Source organism: Echeneis naucrates, chromosome 2 (assembly GCF_900963305.1).
Source record: "Echeneis naucrates chromosome 2, fEcheNa1.1, whole genome shotgun sequence".
NCBI classification, from domain to species: Eukaryota; Metazoa; Chordata; class Actinopteri; order Carangiformes; family Echeneidae; genus Echeneis; species Echeneis naucrates.
The window spans coordinates 17,176,924-17,202,373 of NC_042512.1; the positions used below are offsets into that span (position 1 = coordinate 17,176,924).

The 25,450-nt window shown below is 42.9% G+C and overlaps 1 protein-coding gene across 1 annotated transcript in view; it reads left to right on the plus strand.

Annotated features, from left to right (window-relative positions):
* The window catches only part of LOC115050604 (sodium- and chloride-dependent GABA transporter 2-like), a 53,584-nt gene that overhangs the window by 19,866 nt on the left and 8,268 nt on the right, over positions 1–25,450 (plus strand). Inside the window, exons 3-6 of the mRNA XM_029513515.1 lie at positions 17,848–17,917; positions 23,555–23,675; positions 24,516–24,745; positions 24,904–25,038. Of these exons, the coding sequence (XP_029369375.1) occupies positions 17,848–17,917; positions 23,555–23,675; positions 24,516–24,745; positions 24,904–25,038 (556 nt within the window). The remainder of the gene's footprint in view (positions 1–17,847; positions 17,918–23,554; positions 23,676–24,515; positions 24,746–24,903; positions 25,039–25,450) is intronic.

Sequence of the window (25,450 nt, forward strand, 5' to 3'; positions counted from 1 at the left end):
GGACTTTAGTCGTCATCATTTCTGCCACAGGCGCCACCCGATCATTATCATACACCCTGATCAGTCTGCTAGGACACAAACATGCCATATCCTCTTATATTATGGTATGCAGTCAGTTTTCCTCCCACCTTCCTGGTTAGTTTCTTCACTTTGGTTTCTGTTGCTTTAAAGTTTGAAATGGATTCATTATTGTAAGGTTTTACAGACAGCCATAAATATAATAATTATATTGCATCATGATTTCTACTCAGTGCATCAGTGTCCGTTCAGACAGCAGTTCAACTTAACCCCTGTTAACGTTCCCAAAAGTTTACCATCTAAACTTTCACTGCACCAACATTACTTTGCCACAAAACTTACTTATTTGGACAAGTTGATGTGCAGTTTTTCAGCAGTGTGGGTGCAGCTAATGAAGACACTGACAGTCGGTCCTACGCAGGCCAGTGAGTCAGCCTCATGCTGATTTAGGGATCTGCTAATGCAGGAGACATCAATCAAATGCAGGATCACTCCTACTCTCGCCCCACACACCACGGCTGTGATGTCGTGTTTATTCAGCTGTTGGCTTGGCGCCTCAGACAGAGACCCCTGCTTCTGTCCTGGCTATCTAACGATGGTGCACATAGAGAAACTGGAGAAGGTGGAAATTTTAGCCCTGCACTGTTACATTGCCAATTAAAGATCAGTTTATAGTCATATGCTTAAAAAATTACTGCTTAAAAACCATGTCGCAACCTCGTCTCCTTTCCAGACATGCAAAATAAACCATACGTGCATAACCTAATGCAGTGTTTCTGTGTGCCGCTGCCAGAAAAACACAGTTCTCTGAGCTCTGGGAAAGTTGGAAAACGTACGGTCGGATTCTGAGCTCACATGCTTCGATGGGGATTTGCAGCACAGCACCCAGAAGACATGTGGCGTAGTTTTGAGCTGAAATATGCCGTAACCATTTGAGGTTGAAATAAAGAGAAAGAAAGCAATCAAAGTGACAGGTATGGAGAACAGGGAGGAGGTAACGAAGCAGGAGATTCATTTTATGTACTTGTCTGTCATTTGACAAGGTTTGAGCCACTGAGAGTAAAAACTCTTACAAAATGAGACCACTCTGAGAAAACATATAAATTACAAGTATTACAAGACAGACGAGACAAACCGAGCCAAAGAGGACGGAGAGACCAGAACTTCTTGGTTTGAACGTCTGCAGGGAGACCTAACACACTTATGTAAGAGAGCATCTGCAGCAAGCAGGACAGAAGGCCAGCTACTTCCATGGAATCCCCCAAACTCACAGCTCAACTTACAGCACCGTTACTGCTCACTCCTGACCGCCAGGGAGCCCATCACACAGGTCGAGGAGTGCACAAGAGGTTTTACTGAGTGACTTGAAATATCCCTCCACTGATTCCTAATGTGGCTGTGAGCCGAACGATCCAAGTTTCTGGAGCAGAGAGATGCCAGAGGGAGCTGTAAGGTCAACCCACCCAACTATTACGAACAAAATGCCGCACACAGCAGGACCTCATTTCATTCACGGTTAAATCACATCAGCAAATGTGTTTTGTAGCAAACCACTGCTGCCTGAGTAATGATTTTATTCAATTTAGATCAATTAGAAGTATCTGCAAAACAGGAAGTTTATTTGCTTTTGGTGACAAAGAATTCTGCTGAGGTTAGTAAAGGGATTTTCTCCTTCTGTCTCACACACATAGACATCGGGACATAAAAACCAAGTAAGACAAGCATATGTAAACACACCGGCGCAAACAGGCTGACACCAAGAGCACTGTCAGCAAGTTCTCAGTTTGAAGCTTTGTTGTGTCTTCACACGCCCAAACTGTGAAGACAGCTTCTCTGCAGCCAGCAGACAGACTGATGAGAGGTATTCTTAAATCCCACACCACCCTGGACACACACACACAGACATAAAAACACACAAAATGTACTTGGACACACACTTTTCCCAGCACTTAGTGGGAATAGGGCAGTGGTCTGACATCACTCATGTTACACATTGAGACAGACAGGTTGTCCCACAGGATTAGTCTGGCATTTCCCCACTCATACACACACGCTGACAACAACTGGTGCCAACCATGTGTGTGTAAACTGCATGTGTGTCTGCAGAAATGTTCTTGTGTACAGTCCATTTTTGTGCATATTCATGGTGGTTTTGCCATTAGGGAGAGGGTCAGAGAGGCCACCTGCTGCTGCTTCTGTGAGTAAAAGCAATGCTGAGCAAGAGAACCTAAAATGCCTGGTTGTGTCCAAACTGACTTGATGGAAAAGTACTGAAAACCAGCAAACACAAAAGGTTCTTTTGGCTTTAAAGGCTTGAAGTGGGCCGTCACGTTAAAAAGGAGAAACAAAAGAAAAACCTTTATCTCGGCCACTCTCTGTGTCTGTGTGGAGCACTTAAAAAAAAAAAAAAAATCCATCAATCTTCGACAGCTTTTTCCGGTTCCGGGCCGGGCCAGTTGCTGGAGCCAATCCCAGCTAACGTTCTGGGGCGAGAGGTGTGGTACACCCTGGACAGGTCGGCAATCCATCACTAGTGTAGTGCTAACCACTACGCTGCCATGCTGCCACACGATTGATTGACTTTTTAAATCAAGAATATGCAACTTTTAGAGGAAGAAATTAGACCAGGATCACTCTGCAATACTACTTAAGAGACTGAAGTCAGGGTGCAGCACCTCACAGACAGTTTTATTTCTCCCATTTATAGGACTTTAACGATACATTTATGGTCTCCCACTGACATGAGCAGAGACACACCATGATGGTGTGGACACATGTTTTCAGCAATCCATTGGATGGAGCTTAGATTTCAGTTTGGGGACCTCCCCACAGTCTCTCCTTCCCTTTCTCCATCTCTTTTTTTTTTCCTCTCTCCTCTGTCTCTGATCTTTTCTCCAGACACAGCAGATAGACAGAGAGTAGAGCTAGGGGAAAGAGGTCAAACATCTTTCTCTTTTATTATTCTCCTCATATTTTCCACCACGCTATGCAAACATCTGACCTGCTTTATGTAGTGACTACTGCTTCGAGGGTGATATACAGTTTCTGGATGCAGGCGTTCCCGCCGTGTGAAATGACCTCGCTGACCGTCTGTCTGGCTCAGCACTATTTTTTGGTCAAAGCCGGCCGGAAGGATCAGATAGAGCCTAGATTCAGGAGACACAGACTGGACATGATCATCAGCAGACATACAGAGGGAGGTGGAAGCAGCTGCTCTTGCGGTTTTGGTTAAAGAGTGTGTTTTACGTACACCAAGCAGCAACCCAAGCTGATTATAACCGTGTAGTTGAAATGACTATGCCCGAAGGATTATTGGCTCAACCATAGCGTTTTACTGACATCATTATAGCCAAGACGTGACAGTGTTTCCCATTCAATCTGTGGCTTGTTTATGTGGAAAAAGCCATTGAAGTTCATGTTTGAGTTGGATGTACCTGTAGGAATTTTAAATCTGTCTGCCCCCAGCCATGTAAGCCTTAATCAAAGGTGTTGAAAGAGTAGTTTTTATCTGTGTGTGTGTAGGAGTAAGTTGTAGGAATTAATGGGGCTCTGCTGACAGACAGGGAGGATTCTCTGTCAGGGCCCGAGCGAGGAAGAGGAAGATAAAGACGAACTACCCACACGTTCATTAGACAGACATGTACCAGATACACACAGGGAGACATTTAATGAATGAACACAGGCATTAGTTACACATGTGATCTCATGTGAACACTTAATCAAAGGAGCTAAAGTGGAACACAGCTTTTATAGGACTTAAGCAATGATTTCCATCCTCTAAAGTTTAATGTTGCAGCTTCAGAAAGTCGAGGGCACAGATTTAATCAAAGTACAAGCTGACAAATGCCCTACAGATGCCACCTTGACATCATTATATTAGTTTTGTATAGCTCCTGACCTCTCACTGAAGTTTTTAAACATGATCACGAAATATAGAAAAACAAAAATAAAAAATACCATACATGAAGACAAATTAACAGAGCTTTTCCTGGAAATACTATCTGTGATCCTTTAACTTTTCCTTAGAAGATGTTAGAAATTAAGTGCCAAAGACACACATTCACATCTGCAGCTCTTCCATTGTAAGCACATTTACTCTGACATGCCAATCACGACTGACCTCTCACCCTGAAACAATCTGGAAGGACACTCCCTGCCTGATTAGATTTCCTGATGCATGGGAGGATTGACAGAAATATGACGATGGAAAAGTGCAGGTCAAAAGGATAAGAAAAGAGGGAAAAGGGGCGAGCGGGAAAGGAGCAGTTTGGAAATGAGGTGAATGCACAGTGTGCATGAGCAACTCAGCAGGTTTTCCCTCTTTCTGTTGAGGAATATTGGTCACAAAAACACATTCCAGCCTCTGAACATTATTCATTCAGTCTCTTTGAAAGCCGGTGAGAGGGAAGGAGAGGGGAAAACAACTAGCAGAAGAAAGCTGACAGGCAGATCAGGAGAGGATGAGGGAAGCTAAGGAGAAAGTAAAAAAATAATTAGATAATTGAAACAATTTTCAGAAAAAGTTTCCCCTCCTGCAGCTTGAGTAGGCCATCAATAAGTTACACCTCTCCCCCGAAGAGCGTCAGGACCTTGTGATAAATGAAATGGACCACTGCTGTTTTAAACCATCATTCTCTGGTTCACAGTGAATTACCTCAGATGATGGATTTGACTCTGTGATGGATGACATATTCCATAACATTCCTCTTTTTCCTGGCATTTGAATCGTTTGGATTCAACAGTGTGCTGCGAACTCTCAGGTTTTCCGCCTGCAGTGTGGATGTACTGTATGTTTTTAACCTCTCAGATAAAGCATGTGTTGTTGAGCTGAATTAGTTTTTGCTTTTTAGAGCCGCAACACAGCTTCATAAAGTTCAATTTCACAAAGCAGGAGTCTGTCACACGCTTCTTCCACAAATGAGTTGTGACATGTATAAGAGTGTGTGTGAAGTGTGATGGTATGGCACAGCTGATAAAGAGTGCACCACATGACCTGCACATGTGCACATTTCTCAACATTGTGGATGTTAAATGTCTTGCTGACATGAACCATGTTGCCGCTCTGATGTTTGGTTTGCGCTCCATGTAATGAGATAATGATCACGTCTGGGTCACTGAGTCTGTACTCCACTATAGTACGAGTTTACTCAGACATCATGTGTGTACTTGGATTATTTTTTTTTTTTATGTTTTCCTTTGATTTCCTGTTTTCATCAGAGTTTTGAACTCGTCCGTATCAAATATGCTGTTGTGGCCTTTTTGGTAATTCTGGTGTTATATTGGTTGGATTGCTACTGCCTGCGGGCACTGACCTACTTCTCCAAATGCACACTATTCTAGGCCACTCACAATGATTTAACTGTGTCCAGAGTGTGCATGGAGCCTGTTGGTTGGTGGGTTTTACGTGAGGGTGTGTCAGTCAGTCAGTGTGTCAGTGTGTTAGAGTACCAGGCTGGTTCACAGGGGTGGGTGACACAGTTTGCCAGCAGCTCCAGCAGCTTCCTGTTATCAATCTTCGTTGTGCCTGTTGTGAGTGTGTTGACAGATGCAACTGAGTGAACCCTCTTGTTGCAAGTGTCCTCTCTAAACCCACTGTACTGTAACGCAGCCAGACAGGACTCTCACAGGAAGTTGACCTTTGACCCTTAGGTCATTGACCGTGAGACCCAGACAGACAACAACAGGAAGTGCTTTTTTTTTTTTTTCTGCTAAATCAAGGCCAACAGACGCTGATCCTGCACGCTCATTTGCACATGCCAGTGACCGCAGCACGACATCATTACTGAGGCACACAACCTCACCACGGGCTGGCCGCAAGAAAACACAAACAACCTGCTCTATGATCTGGGTATCTTATTATCAACCTCTGCATTGACCACAGGCTTTTTTTCTATATCAGTATCATGTTTTTGCCTTTGGAAATCCAAAGAATGTCTGAATAAATACAACTAGACCAACATCTGAAGCCAAATCAACTCTTGACCTGCAAATCCAATAACGCTCTTTCAAGTGGAGAAACCCAGTCCATAAGAGGAATTCCAACTTAACCCCAAATAAACAGACGGGGTCACGGGCTGGTACAGTGATGGACAGGAAGGTAGCTGATAGCGTAATCCACATGAGAGAAAACACCCAAGAAGCTCTGAAAAAGAACATTATGTTTTTATGGTTTTTAAAATGTTTCACCCAGACCATATATCGAATTTCAAAGCTACTGTACTGACACAAGGAAAAATCAACCATGCTTAATTTGGTAGTTGAATGGTTCAGCATTACAATTTGGTTCAGTCCAAGACGGAATCTTAACGGGCGTGTTTGGTTATTTCTGCCCTTCGTCAAGGGGGTATTAGCCGGGTGGGAACATGATCCTGAAAGCTTGGGAGCATCAGAAGCTATTAGAGGGAGCTGAGGAATAACACCGCATAGTCTCTGGACAGTATCACTGAGTCCGCTGGAGGAGAGGAATGAAAGGTTGTGGTGGGGGTGAAAAAGCAGTGGACGAAACTCACATAAATAATTAAACAAATTTGGCAATAAAAAACCGAATCAACGAATACAAACACACTGATGTTCAAGAGCTCTCTGTGGACTGCTGAGTGTTAAACTGTGCAATGCAGAGTTCAGCCTTGGAGTGAGGTGGAACCGATGCTTGCTGTGAAGTCATGGTTGCTTCGAGGATGAGGACATGTGAACAGCTGCAGCCGCTGACCTCGTCCTCTGGCCTTCGCCACTGCAGCAGTGCTTACACAATCCCAGTGTAATGTTGGTAGAACGCTGGTTTGGCACCTAGAGTCCAATTGCCACATACTAATGCAATGAAAAAGGGAAAGGATTCATACTGTATCCACACAAACAGACACACACACATATTACCTCTAAAACAGGAGACTATTCGACTTTAAATCACCTTCAGTCGACCGCTAACTATGAATGTCATGTAAGCACTTTCATCGCGCTCCTCAAATGAGACCAAGGTTACCAACCTGACTCATCACTGAACCTCCTAAGATGGAAATCTCACTCTCCCCATGTCATTCTCTAACCAGCATCCCACTTTTCAACCCGGGCTGCCCTGGCTGAAAATCCCAGTCAGCATTTTGACAAACACACATAGAGACACATGAACACGCTGAGTGCAGATCGTCTCCAGATGTCTAATTAGAGAGAGACATAAATAGGGTAACAATGGCGAAGGGCAAAGTCACGAAGTCAAGCTGAATCAGATGAAAGGCTCGTGGCTGTATGGCTTACATATTACTCACACACATGCACACATTTAGACTAATGCACAAGCACATTTACGGTTCACATTGTCGAGTCTTATTTCACGTATAATCAGCCATGCAGCGGGCTACCTACAGTATTCCTGGAAATTTCCAGCTCTGCTTGTTGCATTACCATTCAATTTATTATCAAAACTGAAGTACTGAAGTTAGACACGCTCTGCTGTCTTCCAGTAGCTTAGAAATGTAAATTACAGTTTGTAAATGTATAAACTATATGTAGAAAATTAGAAAATTAGACCTCACAATACTGAATAATTTATGTAAAGCAAGTGGACTAAATATTTACAAAGAATTTAAAGACCTGAAAAGTTGGTTTCTATAGAGATTATTCACCATAATTTAACAACAACCCAACAGGTATATTTACCTAAGAAGCATTACCAGCCACCTGTGACCTCCTCCCTGTAACCAGATTTAGTTCCTCGGCATTCATTTTATTTAAAACTAAGCAAAATGGTCATACTAAGTTTTATCTAACTGATGTTTACTCCGGCAAAGTAAATTTGTTGTCTGTTGGCAAGACAGCAAGACATTTAGCTTGTTGCTCATACACAAAGGGGCACTGAACGCCTCTCTGAGGTCAGCGTGGAGGCTTATCTCTGGAACCAGCTGACTAATGTTGCAGGGAGGTTCTCACAGATCGTATCACAGTGGGAGACAACGAACTCTCCCAGAGCTCCTCCATTAAAGACCCACATGGCTGGACTTTCTCTGCCCATGTCAGACTCCCTCCTATTAAACGTGATTACAAATCGCTGCTGCTTCAAAACGGCTCCCTCCGAAGATACTTCATTACCCCTTCAAATTTCTACAAAAACAGTCTGCCAGACCAAACTGTGGTCAATGTCAGCGAGCACTGATGCACAGCTGGCCCTTCTCACCTGTCCAGGAAACATTTGGTACACCTTGTGTGTCAGCAATTTGTCTGTAAAGTAAGCCTGTCGTCCACAAGTGTGCACTTTCATTTAGCTCTTAATTTTGCTATTGAGTAGACAGTTGTTGTAGACAGAGTTCAACTTTGACAAATGTCCTTTAATGTCTCCTGCTGTCCCACTTTTGAATGTCGATCATGTTAGTGCAAAGCAGACGGGAGGGCTGAAAGCCACATGGAGCTGAGAAGACATGTTGAATGGATGAAATGAAGAAGAGGCTCGTTGCTAATGGGAGCAGGATGTTTTTGTGATGGACAGATGGAGAGTAAGGGAAAAAGAAGTTTTGGGCAGATAAAGATAGACCTCCTCTTCCTCCTCCCCTAATGTGGTGAGACAAATAGAGAGAGTGAGAGAGATGAGAGGACGGCCAACCTGCCAGCTGGGTGTCATCTGGAAAACGTCTTTGACAGATGTGGTGGAGCATCGGAGGAAAGGAGGAGAGGAGGAGAGGAAATTGGAGAGAAGAAGATAGGATATGAAGAGTGAATGAAGAAGATGAAATGAGGAGGGAGGAGAGGGCAGATCTCTATCACATACCACTGTCCGTATCAGCGTTATTATCCGGGGATGAAAATAAAAGCATTCCTGCGACCGCCGTGGCCTCTTAAACGTTGGCGGTTTTGGGGACCCCCTGTTAATGCTCGGTTTATTGACACCAGGTGCTGGGTGGGAGAGGTTTATGGTAAAGCTCTGTAGATCCTGTTTTGCAACCTCACACACTCACTAAATACAGTACAATGCTATTCTTCCTGTTGATGTGTAGATTATTATTTATATGAATCAAAAGTCTGACTCCCCCTTTGTATAATCAGCACAATGCATTTCGTTGGAGAATTGGAGCCCAGTCACCGGCCCCTACTAGTCACACCATCTTACGTCTCTGCTCTGATGACAAAGCTGCGTGACATGAGTTATACCTTATCATCATCTTCATCATCACCTTGAAGCAGAGAGCTTTTCTATTGGCATGCAGGACATACCACTGGTGAGGACTGGGGAACACCCTGCACGTGATATTTTTCAGTGACTTCGCAGAAGACAAAAGCAAAAGCACATGCCGTGACTTTTCTCAAAATCTGTCCTGTAGCAGCTTCTACTCCTAAAAAACATGCACATCTTTCACCGTCACTGTCACAGCGGCTCGTGTTCAAGCGTGCTCGTAATTGTCAGCTGTACATGAAACGTACCTTTAATGGGCACAGAATTGAATTAGAAAAGACATCAGCTTGACTCCCTAAATGAGACAGCTTTAACAGCTTCAGGTTTAATTCATGAGCCCTGCTAATGAATTCAGAAATACTACTGTTGAATGGCATGTAATGCTTACATTGGATCATTTACGTCTAAGTGGTCTTCAGCTATCCAAGTCAGGATTTGTATTTCTTAGAAATATATCAGTACAAGTAAAACATAACAAGTCTGTGAGATGATTTGTGTACTTTTGTCTCGAGGCACTATTTCTGTGTAGTCTTCTGAAAGATGGAGGAGTCCTCGCTTGTCTTGACTGTCTGCGTGGACCTAACGTAGATCAAACGCACTGTGGGCGTATTGATATTGGCCCGGTGTGTGAGAAAGAGGAAGCTGCTCCTGTCACTGAGGGAGAAGAGCAATGTGAACAGTATATGTTTCCATATGTGTGTGTGTGTTTGACCACAGAAGGATCTCCCTGGCTGCAGCTAAAAGGATCCCTCGGCGGGGTGGCCCCTCCCTTCCAAGCTTTCCGTTTCCTCGCCCCACACCCTCCAGAACTACCCAGGCCTCACCGGTTCTGTCACCCAGGGATGAGCAGGTCTTCCAGGGGCAGAGCTCCCTTCTTGTTTCTGTGTTATTCCATCACAGCTCTTCCTCTAAAACAGTCTTGCCAATGAAAGCAATATATATATATCAGTGATGTGTGCTTGAGGGTGTGTGTCTCATTCGTGCCCAGCGACAGGAAGGCTACAAGGAAATGACGATGATTTTCGTCACAAAGTGTGTATATTCATTCAACCTTGCCCTGCTATTGTTTGACTTCACGCTGATTGAGCAAATGTTTTCTTTAAGGTAATCTGATATGGGTATGACCTAATGGTGTGCTTGCTGACTCATTAGAAATGTTTTGTTTTGGGAAAATATCATTTTATTTCTTTAATTTGCAGTCAGAAAAAAAGGGCATTTTTTTAATGCATTTTTAACTTTACTTGTTTATTCAAAACTCAGATTTTTGCTGTGCTCCTGTCCCTTTTTTCCCTCACTGAACGAATGATTTGCATCTCGGGGACACTTGGAGCAGCAATGTAGGTGGCTGTAGACTGATGGATGGCTCTAGGTACCTTGTATATTTTTCAGAAACCCCTGAGGGGAATAACGACGCTGTCAGACTTTCACTCTGCTTTCTCACACCACACGTGGCGACTAAACATTCCTCCTCTCATGTCCAAGGGAGCCAAAGCCAAACTCTCCTCTCTGTTTTATGGACACAGCTGACAGGAGGCTTCATGAAAAGTAGTATTAATCTAATTGAAGAGGAAGAAATTGTTTCTGAAAGATTCTCTATATTTAAAGAGACTCTCCCAAAACAGCAAAAGGACGACACTTAGTTTTTTCCGATTAATTGAACAAAATGAACAATAAGATTGGATGAAACGGATTCTGTACATTTTATTCATAACTTCAGCGCGAAAGTTCATCTGTGCTGCATTAAGCCAAAACACAGGGAAACAGACTCCTTCCATCTATCCATTTTTTTTTTTTTTTTTTTTTGCTCCACAGTCTCCTGAGCTCTATACACAAAGACAGACAGGGGTCAAGGGTCAAGCATGCACACATCATCACACATGCACTTTCCATCCACAATAACACGCAAGGCGCAAAACAGGGCCAATCCCCTGACTCTAAACTAAACTTCCCCGCCGACCATCCTGTCTTTTGATAATAGGACTGATGAGTGATAAGTGTGTGTGTGTGTGTCTGCAGTGTTTATCATGGGGGCCGACTGTTCACATGGCTCATCAGGTGATGTATGTTACCGGCTACCTGCCGTGCAGCTGCAGACTGTTGTGAGGAGCAGTTCTGGCTCCAGAGTTGGAGGTAAACACACCGATTCTTGGGAGAGAAAGTAAAACCAGACACATCACATGAACCTGAGACACACACATGTTTGTCAGAATCTAGACATGCATGTTCTCCTCAGGGTCCAGTTGGAAGCGGCTGTTCAAAGTTGTAATGTGGGTCAAATATTGACAGCAAGCATTTTAGAAGGATGTCTCATGACCCTGAACCAGACTGAATTTAAATTGGACGAACACATCCAGTCATATTCCCCCCCGTTAATCATTGAGCAAGTTTTATTGATGCTCAACTCATTTTTTGGGGGAGGTTTTTTTTTTTTTTTTGTACTGTTCATTATATATTGTGGAAGCAGACATTTATCAAAGCGTTGAAATAAAAGATCTCAGCAGGGTCTTTGGCCAATGAAATTGGAGGGATTGGTTTATAGGTTGCTGTGTGGTGCTGCATTCACTGTGCTTATAACTCAGTTTGACAGGACTTAAAACACAGAGGGTGGCAGTTTGGAACAGAGGGCTGTGCAGATGGGAGGGTTCACACACCTGGCAACATTTCTCTTTTTGCAGCACATAGCCAAGCTTGAGGTAAAGCTGTGTGGATCAATGCACAGACACACACACACACACACGCCGAAACATGTTCAGAATTGCATTAAAATCATTTGGTTGTTGCTGGTGTGACTTTGCTCCAAAAGAAGCTGAGCTAAGAGCCAAAGAACATAACTACAAGTTGTGTAGAAAGAGCAGTGTGTGTGATGGGGTGGTGTGTGTACCTGACTGCAGGAGCATGAATAAGCATTTGGTGTGCGTGCCTTTGAATCAGAGATCAGACATTCATACACGCTGGCGGCACAGCGAAGTGCAGCAGGTCAGGAGTGTGTGTGTGGGCCCCAGGCGCTGGACGGCTGAATAATAATGTCAACGGGTTGATGTGGTAAGGCCTGTCAAGAGAGCGTTGTAGGTTCGCACCGTCAGCTGTGCTTCATCAGGGAAACCCTCACCGCCAAACCTCCCGTCTTCCTCCTCAGCTCCTTCGCTCCTCCTCTACCGCTCTGTTTTCAAACTCGCTCTTTTTCCCCTCTGAGCCTCCATCTGTTTCCCCTCGCCTCCACACTATCACCTTTCTGCCTCTTCCCCCTTTTTATCAGTTCTTTGCTGTCTGTTCTGCTGAGCTGGTCTGTTTTTCAGAACTCTCCTCTCTGAAATTTCCACTTTTGTCTTTCCGAAAGAGCAAATTAAACTCAATGGATCATCAAAATCCTCATCTCTCATCCTCCTGCTGTGTTGCATGTCTTGTTTTGCACTCCGTGACCTCGATAGATTTCTGGTTTCCATATTCACAGTCCAATAGTGTTTGTTTTGGCTTTTTTTGAGGCATTTTGCCTGCAATGCTGCAATCTGGGCAGTGAGCATGTACATGAATGAATTAAATAAAATTTTTGTGGGGGGATGCACAGCAAGGGAAGTGAGGGCCCAGTTCTCACTCCCCAGAGAATGTCGAAGACTGTTTTTTCTCACGGTGGTCTGGGTTGAGCAGCAAGCTGGCATGGCTTGGCATGAATTGGCAAAGGAAGTGGCTGCCTGAACCCCGCAAGGGATTCCGGCCAGTTCCACTTCCTGTCAAACATCCTCCCAGAGGAAAGGAGCTCCAGGATATTAGAGACAAAATCCACAGGGGTAGAAATGGAGAGTACAGCTGGACTCAAGACAAACATTTGATTTCACTTCATACCCAAATGCTTCTTGCCATTGCCAGAGGAAAATAAAAGCCCTGCACGTATATTATTCCTCTTGATATCTGGCTGTGCAAACGATAATGTGGATATTTCACATATTACCAGGTCTGAGTGGACAAAATTTAAATGACATGCATCGATGGCCTTCACTCTGAAACAGAGTTTCATTTCATTAATTAACTAGCAGGAGCACGAGGTGTCATCACCCCACTGCTCAAAGCATTGAGTTCATTTATGTCGTTAAAGGGGATGATGGGAAAAGGGACACGCTCAGTTGCGTACAAAGAAAGTTCAAATATCAGATTTCCCATGACCTCAGCACAGCTGGCAGATGATGGCATCAAGTGGGTGTGAATGGCAGCTCGTCTGTTTTGGAGGACCAGAAATTCTCAGACATCGCATCTTCAGTTCTGATCAAATCTGATGCCAGAACAGCGCGAGTGAGGAGGGGACTCCCAAAGGAGCTCCAACCATCCGACTGATGGAGAACAGGAGCAAAGATATTGTAGTGGGACAAACAGTAGGATACAGATGGGGTGGTCCCTCTGAAGACAGACAGCCCACATCGTCTTAAGTTACTTTTCTCTCTGAAGGAATTCTGCCTTCAGGTTAATTCACAGTACTATTTTTTAAGTGCTCATATTTCACAAGTCCCAAATTCTTCTGTATCAGATAATTACACCACAAATTCTAAGACTTACTGTCTGAAGCATCTCTGGAGGTTTTCTCCACGTGGGTGAAGCCTGAGATGTTGGGTCTGCTCCTCTATCTCCTCGCACTGTCTGGCTCTCTGTCTGCCAACCTCATGTTTTTTAATTGCAGTCCAGGCGAGACAGGGCAGAGTTTGCCTGTGTGGTTTTTGGTCATGCATTTTCATGGTCTTTTTAGACATCTTTCTTTTCTTTGTGTCTCCGAGCAGTATATCATAAAAGCACTGGCTGCCTCAAACACACAATAGCAGCTTGTTCTCTGAACTGTTTTAGGAAAACTGTCCTCGTTTAAAGTAGAATGACTCTACATATCATGTTTATGATACACGAAGATCCCAATTAAGACATTCACCATTAGAAATTCCCTGTGACCTCCATTTGCATCATAATTTCTGAAATTACAGGCTTCATTTTGAGTAAAACTTCATATGAAGTCTGAAGAGCTAACTGCATGGAGCACAAAAGATCTACAGATTCACGAGGAAAGTCGTCTATTGTTTTATGACCTGCTGCTGAGGAATGCTGTTCAACTGCCTATTAAGAGCTTAGACAGGAAAGAGATTCTTAAGTTTAAACGACAAAAACAAAATTATTGACTCAAAACCACGAGGAGCAGGATGTCGTGCGAGGTCAAGTCCATCTGGACTGTGAGCCAAGAATATCAGCAGAGTACAAGCTGAAAATTTACAGCAAAACTGACTTCTTTTTGAAGGCATTTCCTTCAGTCAGGACAATTAATGCTGGTTTCTAACAAGAGAAACAACATAAAGCAGCTGGACAGTCAGATTTTTCAGTGACAGCATTACAAGGAATATTAAGGAACTTTGAGCATCCCAAAATTGTACTTTCAAGCACTTGAAAAATGCTATTTGTTGAGAAAAGGCGTCAGAAGATAGCGGATGCCTATTGTGTCTCGGGGCAATTCATCAAGAGGGGAAGGTAATGAAAAGCCTGGAGGGGACAGGGGGCAGCGAGGGGGGGTGACTGTAACTCCACTCAAGCTGCAACAACCTGGAGGCCAGCGCACTGAATGTGGATGTGCTGTCTGTCAAAATTTGCATGTGACAAGGTGTTTGTCTGTTTGTGTGTTCAGGACAATATCTTTTTGAACTGTTTCCCCTTGAAGTTGATCATTCCCAGCAAATAGCATGATTACTCTAATTGCTGGAGTCACTGTTTCCATTCATGTATGCTACCATGTAGTTTGTTTCTTAATCTGGCTGTTGTTGGCACATTGCTACATTTCTTATCATGTTCCCACCACAAACTAAATGGCATAAAACCGATAAGCCTTGTCTATATAAAAAAAAACGGCTACTCGCTACAACTGGACAAAATTGCAGATGGCACTTTTAAGTTACAATATAAGAATTTATACTTTTCGAAGGTGTTCTGCAGTCAGACTTAATGAGACAGTTTTACTGCTTTGTTATAAAGTGTGTGTGTGTGTATATGTGCGGGCTTTTTGGCTGCAACGTATGACAGCATTTATCATCTTAAAAACTTCCTCCACATTGAATGATTGTACTAAACAACTTTGATCCTTATATGGCCTTTGATTTGGTGTTTGCGTTGCCTTTGAAGAGATGATGCTGATAATGATGATGATGATGATGATAAGGTGTTTTCAGCCTGACTCAGTCACTCCCTATATTTCTTCCATTATGTGCAATGATCGTCTGTGCCGTGCGACATTGCTGCCACAGCAAAGCGTTTTATAATGCGGATCGTGTGCACGGGGTTACAGCTTTATTGAAATGAAACACTTTTCATGAACCACCACTCTGGCTTGGATTAGGGCAGAAGGACAGAAACGGCGCAGAGAGTTTTATAAATGAGGTCCCGGCAGAGAATTTAGATTTGGACCGGAGGAGTGGACCCTCCCTTCCAGCCCTGACATACTGTGATTACACTGTGGGTCACGTATCCCATTTTTCTTCCTCTATTTAAGCCAAGTCTTGACAAAACTGGTGCAGTATGAAGTCAGTCAGACATGCGAAGGATTAAAAATGTCCCTCATACAGTCAGAAAAAAGTCTGCTTTGCCTTTGCCAATAAACAATAAACACACGCCTCATTCCATGACACCACCACCCACTCCCTCTGTCTTCATAATCCGCAGATTTTTTCCAGAAGAATGTTAACACTGGAGTCATGTTCTGGCACAAGGACCACAGTTGTTGATCATGGTCCTTTTGTTTACTCCTCAGGAATCCCTCTGTGTTATTACGAGACCAGACCCAGCCCCTCACAGGAACCCAGCACACTGTCAGATTCCTCTCCTCCACCAACTCTATTAAGTAAGTGGTTGCTGAAAGGTAGAAGGTGTAATAAAGGGACCCCAGCTCTTGTTTCCTCAGATGAGGGCTTGTAAATATTTCAACATGAGTGAATGACTTCTTAGCCAGTTTACAGGTGTGCATTCATATGAGTTGCAGTAAAACAGAAGCAAAAAATGGTGATGGGGCATTTAGGGAAACGCAGTTAATCAGCTTTCTTGTTAAAAGTGTGATGAGAATATAGATACCACTTCATATTACACTTGTGCATTTTGCACCAAGTCAGCCTGGCTCTGTCATTAACATGCTATTTGCTATTTACTACTAACAAAAAAATCTCACCCCAAACAGCCGTGACAAAGGTTGTAAAGTTAAGGAGGCACCTGCCAGCCCTCAGGTTTGTCTTTGCTCCTCACTCTGGCTGACAGCATCAGACCAAACCATCAGATAAAGAGAGCTGTGACTGCATGTCAGATAATACTAAATGCTCAGAGTGAGGATGCCTGGAATGCCTTTCCCCTGCTCAGAATGGGAAAGGGTGTGGGTATAATTGCACAAAAAATGACTCTATCTCACTTCAATAATACAGTAATAATAGCTGATAGTTTGGCACAGAGACATTTTTGAGGGTTTAACTTTTTTCAAAGTGTTTCATGTTTATTCACTTTTAAAAGATCGTGATTTTATGGAGAATGAAATAGCTTTAATGGCTTCAGTGAAACTGGAACAGTGAATGTCGATTTGTCATGTGTGACATCTTCACCAAGGCTTATTAGGTTTAAGCAAAGTTTCCAGCAATGATGTGTGTCATCCCTGATTGCATGTTTGCTCAGGGAAGGTGTTTGTTGATAATTAGTTCCATATGTGTCAAAAAGTGTCAAATTAGACAGTGGTCTCTCCTCTGGAAAGATTTTAGTTTGTGTAAACTCTTTATCATGCAAGTGCTGCACACCATCAAGATAGGGTGACGCATCATTATCGATCATTCCAAGGCCCAGATGTTTTCTCTTTCTTCAAGCAGTAACTCTGACATCTGAAAACAGTAAGCAGCAAAAATAAAGCTGAGTAATTATTCATGGACTTTAACATGTTCACTGTGGTGTGAGAACGTTTAGGATTGCTGTGACTTTTAACAGACTCTGAAATACATTGGACACTTAACTCTGTGAAGCAAACAATTTAAACCACACAATAGCTGTCATGTTTTCTTCCAGTTTGCCTGCATATTGACCAGAACAGTTTATTATTCATTTCCACACTGTGACCACAACACTGGTAAAATATGTCTCATTATAATCTAGAGCGAAAAATAAAAGAAGTTGGGAGAAAAGAGTGCAGCGATGGAGACAGAGGAGAGTAGAGAGCTGCTTATTAGAGCATGTTGGTGTTGTTTTGAGGGGGCCCTGCTCTCCTAATGACAGACTGCCTTTGCTCGTATCAGTCGGCATCTCTTGCTCGCTCTCCCAGAGAAAACCACTGAGTTGAAACAGGTACAGGCTTAATTGGGGTTTTACAATCACATACACAGTGAGAGGAGAGGAGAGGTCACGTACAAAATAACAGAAACGTGACCTTTAAGACTTGGTCAGTACAATCATAAAACTGTCTTACGTTTACTTGCTTGTGAATATTGAGGAAATAAAAGTGATGTGGTTTTTCCAGATTATTAAAAAAAAGACACTGGTGGTGTTTTCTTCTGTCTTTGACAGAAACAACTTGGCTGATCACAACCCCTCCAAAGTACACACGTGCAGCTTTCATATTGAAGGGCGAGTCTGCAAATCCAGTGCACCTGACAGTTATTGACTCCTCCCACCCAGGTAATTTATCACTCTCTTAGGCAACGCTGAGTCATTTCATTCAGAAGACTACAGAGCCAACACAACGTACCTCTGATAGGTGCACAATATGTAAGTGTGTACAAATGTGTGTGTATGTGCGTGTGTGTGCTTATCAGTTTTATTTAAATGTCGGCAGGAAGTCTCAAGTTCATCAAGTTGAGGTGATGTGGTGACACAATGTCTGCGGTCTTTGTTTGTGATTGTCATACAAAATAGAAGCAATGTTTACTGAAGGGAAAATGCCTGTATCTTGTATTTGATGACCCTAATCCAAAAACAGTTTGTCATGTTGTCTCAGTTACAAGAGCAGAGAACAGACAGAGCAAAGTAGCTTCTACAAAAAGCTGAATCATGCTTCAGTCAGCAAAGACTTGTGCTTCAGTCTCGGATTGTTGTGTTTGATTTACTTCTGTGATGTCCAAAGCCGTTACTCGCACAGTAGTGTGATCCACGTTTGGAATATGAGATGATTATGATGATAAAGGCAGCGTAAAACACCTGGTTGCATTAATAAGTAAAACACCTGTGGGGAGGTATTGAATGGCACTGAGGACAATACAACACAGATCCTTTTTCTGTATTAGTGGCATTGTTTTCTCATTTTATTATATGCCCAATAATAGACATTTACTGACCTGATTGCTTTCCTCCAGTGCACTCAAATGATCTTTTATTACCTATGACACAGGCCAAAGAATAAGAGGTAAAGTGACAGTTAGAGAGTCATAAAACTGTGCCAGACTGACTCAGCAAATCATTTCCAGAACAGTTAACAGTCACCCAATAAGTTCATATTGATACAAAACCTGATAAAACTGGATCAGTTTGACTGCAAAACACACCAATTTACTGGACATAGATTCATCATTCATCAACATTCATTTAAAAACATTTAAAAGTGTGTTATTTTGTCTGGTGGTCTCTGTGAACATAGTTTTGACTGTGATCTGAGGCAGACTGAGTTGTGAAATTATTAAACAAAACAGTAAGAAGATAAGGTCATGGCCTGTTGGGGTTTTAAAACTTCAGCAGTTGTTCACTTTCCTGGACTATATTAAGTAAACTCATATTCAGTAAACAACAAAGAAGCCATTTACTTCAGTAAATATTCAACATGGTGGATTAATTGCAAACATCATGGTTCCTATACTTTATATACAGTATAAGTCTTTAGAATAAATCATTTATTCACCCAACTTCATCTCTCTCTGCTACTATAGTGTGATGTCACTTGTGTTACAGTACAAGTGTTTTATTTGCGGTCTCACTTTAGCTGCGTGGATTCTGTAGTGCCTGCCAAAGTTGACCACGGATGTTTCCAACCCTTTCTTGTGATCCGGCCACAGTGCTGAGGCAGCTACTTGGATTTGGCAAATGCACTTTTCTGTCATCACCATGTGGTCGGACGTTGGCCTGTGTTAAGCTATCAGGCCCCTTTGATGAGCGGCTGGCAGGAGAGTTAAACCGAATAGTTGAAATGGGGAACAACAGCTCAGTTTTCCCCCAACAGCATTGAAGGGCTGCCAAAATTGTAGTTCCCCTTTTTGTCAAAGCGACAAAGGACAAAGGAAAAATCTGGCACTACATTGTACAGGATTTTACTCATAGGCGAGTCGGCCCTTTGCATAAGTCAGTTGATCTCCCAGCTTATGTTTGGTGGGTTGACTAAGGTGTCGTTTGTCTTCTTTCTTGCCATGGAGGAAATCGGTTAAGTTTGGAGATCCCAAACAGAAAATCTGGTTTCTGCATGAAATACAGCAGCTTTTTTGTAAAAGAATACATCCACATAGCCATCCATCACCTCACTTGGTTGTTAGCTCCTAGACCACACTGTTTGAGCTCTATGCCGTATTTGTCAGTGGAGCAGCCAGTTCGAGACACAACAAATCCCCAGTGAAGCACTATTTCCCTTGGAGCTCTGTGCCGTATTTGTCAGTAGAGTAATTATATCATATGTACCCACATTTATGCGGGGTACTAGTCACTGATGATGAATCAATTTATTAATGTCTGGCCTTTGTCGAAGTCGACAAAGGCCAGTCGAAGCTGCTATCCAGTGATTTCATTAACTTGCCTTCAAAGCTGGTCTCCCACAGAGTTTATTCATGTCTTGAATTCTCCGTGGGGATGAAAAACAGGAGTCTTTCTATTTACTGTCAGTGGTGGCAGAAGGGGTGCCTATTATTTCATGCTTTGATTTAATCCAGCGCCACATTCCTCCCTGGGGCGACCTCGGCCCAGAGTGTGAAAGTCTGGGTGCCTCGACCACATCAGATGTTTAAATGGCTGCAGAGCTGGCTGAAGTTTTTTGCCTCCACACTCATTTATTTGCTTCTTGTGCACAAACTATCAGACACAAACTTCTGTGTGTGACATATATCTTACATACAGTCTGTTGTATTTAACCAAGAAGTTCACATTGTTGTTGTTGTTCAGACATGTAAAGCATTGCTCTTGGTGGCTGGGGTTTGATGCCAAATAGGAAGAACCCACTTATTAAAGTCCCATCATGTGATGAGCAAGCCCCTGGCTTTATGCTCACTGAACAGCAGGAATCTGGGTCTGCTTAGCTTGCTTTGACCTGCCTGAGAGCTAGGTTCATTACAAGCGAGTTGTATTGGCGAAGAGACGCAGGGTCATTCTAATTTTCTGTAACATGATCTGGACGAACACAGTCTCAATTAATTCACCTAATTAAGGTGCTACATTGAAGGCTTAGTGAGAATCCACATCCACACAAACAGAGGTAAGTTCAGCATGAGGGCAGGCAGAGTGAGTCTGCCTCAAAAAAGATTAGCGTACGATTATATTTGATTCATATTATCTATCTCGTACCTCTTAGTCAACAACTGTGTTAATAACTTAATTAGTTCATACAGTCATCACAAGGTCTGGAATATATTTGTAGACTCCTTAAACAGTGGATGAATATACGATGACTATTGTGCTTACAGGAGGTTGGTTACTTGATTATAGTGAAATCTAGAACCATGATCTGGATTGAAATTTGTGAATTTAGCACTCAGACAGGAGCTGGATTACCAGTCTGTTGTTTGTGGATGCTTTCATCAGGAAATTGCTTACAGGATGGTGTGATGCGCTGTTATGTATGTTTCTGCTCTCCTTTGATTTACTGATAGGTTGAAAAATGTGCCGGCTAGAATATTAAACAAAACACCCACCTTGGGATCTCTGGTCTTGCCAACAAATTATCCCAGATAGAATTGCAAAGCGACCACAAAGGGAATCCAAACAACTGCAAATAGGCTTAAAATAATGTAATGCCTTAATGAAGAGGAGAAAAATGCTCCACAGAAAAACAAAACAAAACAGACCGTTAGAGTTTTGTATTGAAAAAGAAATTATTTCAATATTTTGGGGCTACAAATCGCTGACAGCAGCACATCCACCTCACAGGACTACCCAGTGTGGTTAAGACTGATGTAGGGAATTGCCCCTGAAAACATTCCCATAAAATCTCCAGGAAAGATTATCAGCACCAAATATCTTGCCCACCACAGACCTCGGGGGATTCCTGTGCAAAGTGGACATAAGGCCAGGGGTGACTTTTAAATGACTCCTCTTTTACAAGGTATGTTTTTTTCACACAGGTTCAGGGGGAAGGGGGTTTAGCCACAGGAATGTTTACCAATTTAGGACACGGAAAGTAGAGTACAGGAGAGATGTAAGGCTGTGGAAGTCGGCTAGTCCAAAGTTCAAACAAGGATAGAAGACCACTTTTCTTTCTTATGATGCGTTTGACCTGTATGAGGCAGCAGATTAACGTGTCTAGACCAAGCCAACAAAAAATTTTAATCATTCTCCAAATACTTTACCTTTCTGGTCTAATAATTTGCAGAGTGTAATCAAATAGATGGTTTTATGTTGTGAAAACATTCACACGGCCGAAATGGGGCAAAAACAGAAATCTGTCAACTGACACATGATAATTTTTAAGCTGACTGTTCTGCAGCCGCTATCTTTTTTAACCAGTCTCAAAACGTGCTGATCAAATGCACATGAAAGCAAAGAGAGGTAGCTCATAATTCCTAATCCTTTCAGCTGCACAGGTTAATATCACCTCAGGTGGTGTAATGCTTCATATAACTGCAACAGGGAAGAGGGAAAACAAGCTTGTGTGTGTTAGGGGTGTGTAAAGAATCATTTGCCTGTACCAACCTCACGTGAGCACAAATATTTCTGGGTGCGGCACATTCATAGACGTGTTGCACTCTGTTTCTTTTCATAAGGGGAATTCAGACATATGATGCAATCAAATCTGAATTTGTTCAGGTTTACTTTAGTTGTACTTTAGTTCCTATAAAAAATTTGGAAAACCCTAGGAGTTTCACGACAGATTAGACGCACGCTGCCAACCACAGTGTATCAGTGACCCATTGCCCAGGATGCCAGACACCAATAAAGATGGCCATAAAGCATGCAGAGATTGTACACAGCTACGCCTGGTCTAAGTTACACTCCATGGAACCACTTTTACAGGGGCTGCGGGTTTGTCAGGGCAGAACAATGGCGACTGTATTGAAGGACCCTTAACGTTGGACTTTTATTTGGCCTCCGGGACGCAAAGCAGAGTCTGCAGTCCGACAGAAGATATGCAGGCGTGTGTGTTAGTGTGTTAGTACATTCTATATGATTGCAAGACTTTTTACCATTTCCTGACTCTTGACCTTTGGCTTCTTGATTTTTGGTTGCTCTGTTAATGAGCCAGAATGAAGTGAATTGACATAAATTCATATTAGACCTTCATTTCAGACTTAGAAACATAGCAATTGTGCCTTTTCACAACTCCAGCTTGATGGATGTTTGTCATCCTAACGAAGTAAATTTGTGACATTTGTGGTTCCAGAGTTTACAGGAATTCAATTACAGGTTTAGCACCCCCTGAAATGAAATGTTTGAACGTATTATATAGCCTGTACCTGAAGGAATAAGCAGAAGTAACACGGCTGCATGGTGGTTAGAAAAATCAGTGCAGCTTAATATGTCACAGCATTAGTATGCACCTTTCTGAATGAAGTCCTTCGAGCTAATGACCGTAAACGTTCAGCTGCAATGATGCAGCCCATTAAATGTGCTACGAGCTGCGTGAGGCAGCCTAAACGGTCAAGATGCCAAGAACATTTACACGACAGACTACACAATGTACTGTTGTACATTGTGCATTGATTCAGAAAAAGAACGCAAAGCTTGCGGTTTTACCTTTGGTTAAACGGTGATGTGTATTTCTGTGAATCTTTTGCCGTTGAGTTGGAAGATGCTGAGTGTCAGTGAAGGTTTCAGGTGACACACCACACTGATGTTTATGTAACCTCGGGGTTGTATTGTCATGTGTCTGTTTGTGTTACAGGGGAAAACAATGGTGGGATCATGTTTAAGGTGTGTGCGTTTTTGTGAGAATGTAAGCTGATGACATCACATTTTAAGGAGGAGCTAGAGTGGGAGTAGAGTAAAACTTAAATCATATAAGATCAACTGTCATCAATTATAAATAAATCACATCTACAATGTTATACTTTAACCAAAATGAATAGTCGCTCTGCGTTCATCTTTTCTATGTGTGTGATGACATGAAATGAAAAATCATACGCGAATATTTATAATGGATGCATATTATTTTGTAACACTTAACCAGCTCTGCATTGCCCAGGATACCTTGTAACGTTTGATTTTATAACCTGTTGGTAGCTGGACTGAATCCATGCGCTGAGAGAGACCCTAATATAGTCCCTGCTGCGGCCCGGAACAAACCATTCACCGGCCGGACGCGGGGGTGGCCGTGGTGGAGAGGACTACAGCAGACGCAGAGGTAGGCTGTGCTTCGTCCAGTGCCTGGGCTTTTTGTCTTTTTTACCGCTAACCAAGAAAGGATTTGTGCACAGTTCGGGCGGAATCGGCCGCAGTGTCGGCTGAAGGGGCTCGGTGAGACATCCTCACGCCTCCGCGCTTCAGTTCCGCAACGATGGCGCACTGTTATCCTGACAGCTTATCACATGTGGCGTGAAATACAGAGATACAAAGAGTTCAGCTGTGTTGTTGCAATGTCTTGGTCCCTTTTTTGTTGTTGTTGTGTTTCCTTCGGGTGGCGGTGGCAGTGAAAGGTTTGTTATTTGGCCGTAATTTGGGCCATGTGACTCAGCAGAGTTCAACTCTTCCTCCACATTGTTCTTGGATCCGTTTTGTCTTGTCAGGTTGTTCATCAGTCACAAAAACGCCACCCAAACACATGTGACATAAGACAGTTCCCTAATAAACAGCATAAAAGATAAGATGCCAAAGCAGGGAAAGCATTAACCAACACAGACGGCTATGTGAGCCCAGTTTTTACTCTCAGCCGTATGTATGAGCTGAAGTGGATCAAATTTAGGTCTGTGCTGCAGAGTGTAGATAAAGGACACACACCCACAAAAGTTCGCCCTTGAGACACACATCACAGATAAGTTTGCAGCCAGACCAACTGTCTGAAAATACGTGTGCCTCGTGGTTATTCAGTCCCCGGCTGCAAAGATGTGAGTGAATCCTGCATTGTGCTCTTTCCTTTCTTTTTTTTTTTATGCATTTTTCTGATGTTTGTCCTCCAAAAGCTGGTTTAGCATGTCTCATCTGTGTCCTCTCTATCTATCTGTCTGTTGTGTTTATCCATCCTCAGGGGAGTCTGCGTGTCTCTGCCCAAACCAGTCATGGCCGACCAAATACCTCAACAGCAGGAGGACTCGCTCCTGCCTAAGTTTTACCAAGGGAAAGAAGCCGCCAAGGGCAGCATTAATGCCAGAGGACAGTGGGCGAGTAAGTCGGAGTTCCTCCTGGCTGTGGCAGGGCAGATCATTGGTCTGGGCAACGTCTGGAGGTTCCCTTACCTCTGCTACAAGAACGGAGGAGGTAAAGCACATGGCACAGTGGAAATGGTTCGGATTACAGTGTCAACTGGGATGACTTTAGTTTTATGGATTTCATTGTTGAAGGTCTTCAAAAGCATAGAGCGTGTGTGTGTGTGTGTGTGTGTGTGTGTGTGTGTGTGTGTGTGTGTGTGCGCGCAGGTGTGTTCTTTGTCCCTTACCTGTTGTTCCTGGTGCTGTGTGGCATCCCCCTCTTCCTCCTGGAGACCTCTCTGGGACAGTACACCAGTCTGGGAGGTGTCAGTGCCTGGAGGTCTATCTGCCCATTATTTGGAGGTAAGTTTATCTAATTGTAAAATTCTTGTTTTGCTTGTAATCATGGTTCTTAATTATAACTGTGTCCTGGTGTTTTGTTTTGTTTTCTTGTGAAATTTTTTTTTTTTTCCCATTTTCTTTATTTTCTATTCTTGTCCTCCTAATTGAGCACTTTCACCACACAAGCGCAAACAATCAAAGCATAAATGGTTCCACACCAATACAAAATTCATACAAATTATGTAACCGCAATCAAAATATTTGACACCATCTTCTGGCCGCACACGTCATATTGAATCTGTTTGTATTAAGACAAACTAGGCGTGCATGTCTGCCAGTAAAACACACTTGAAGATCAATGCTATCATATTCAGACAAAGTTAAGCATTAACTTGATACCCAGTTACACCAGAGGAACAGAATCTGCTCCCAA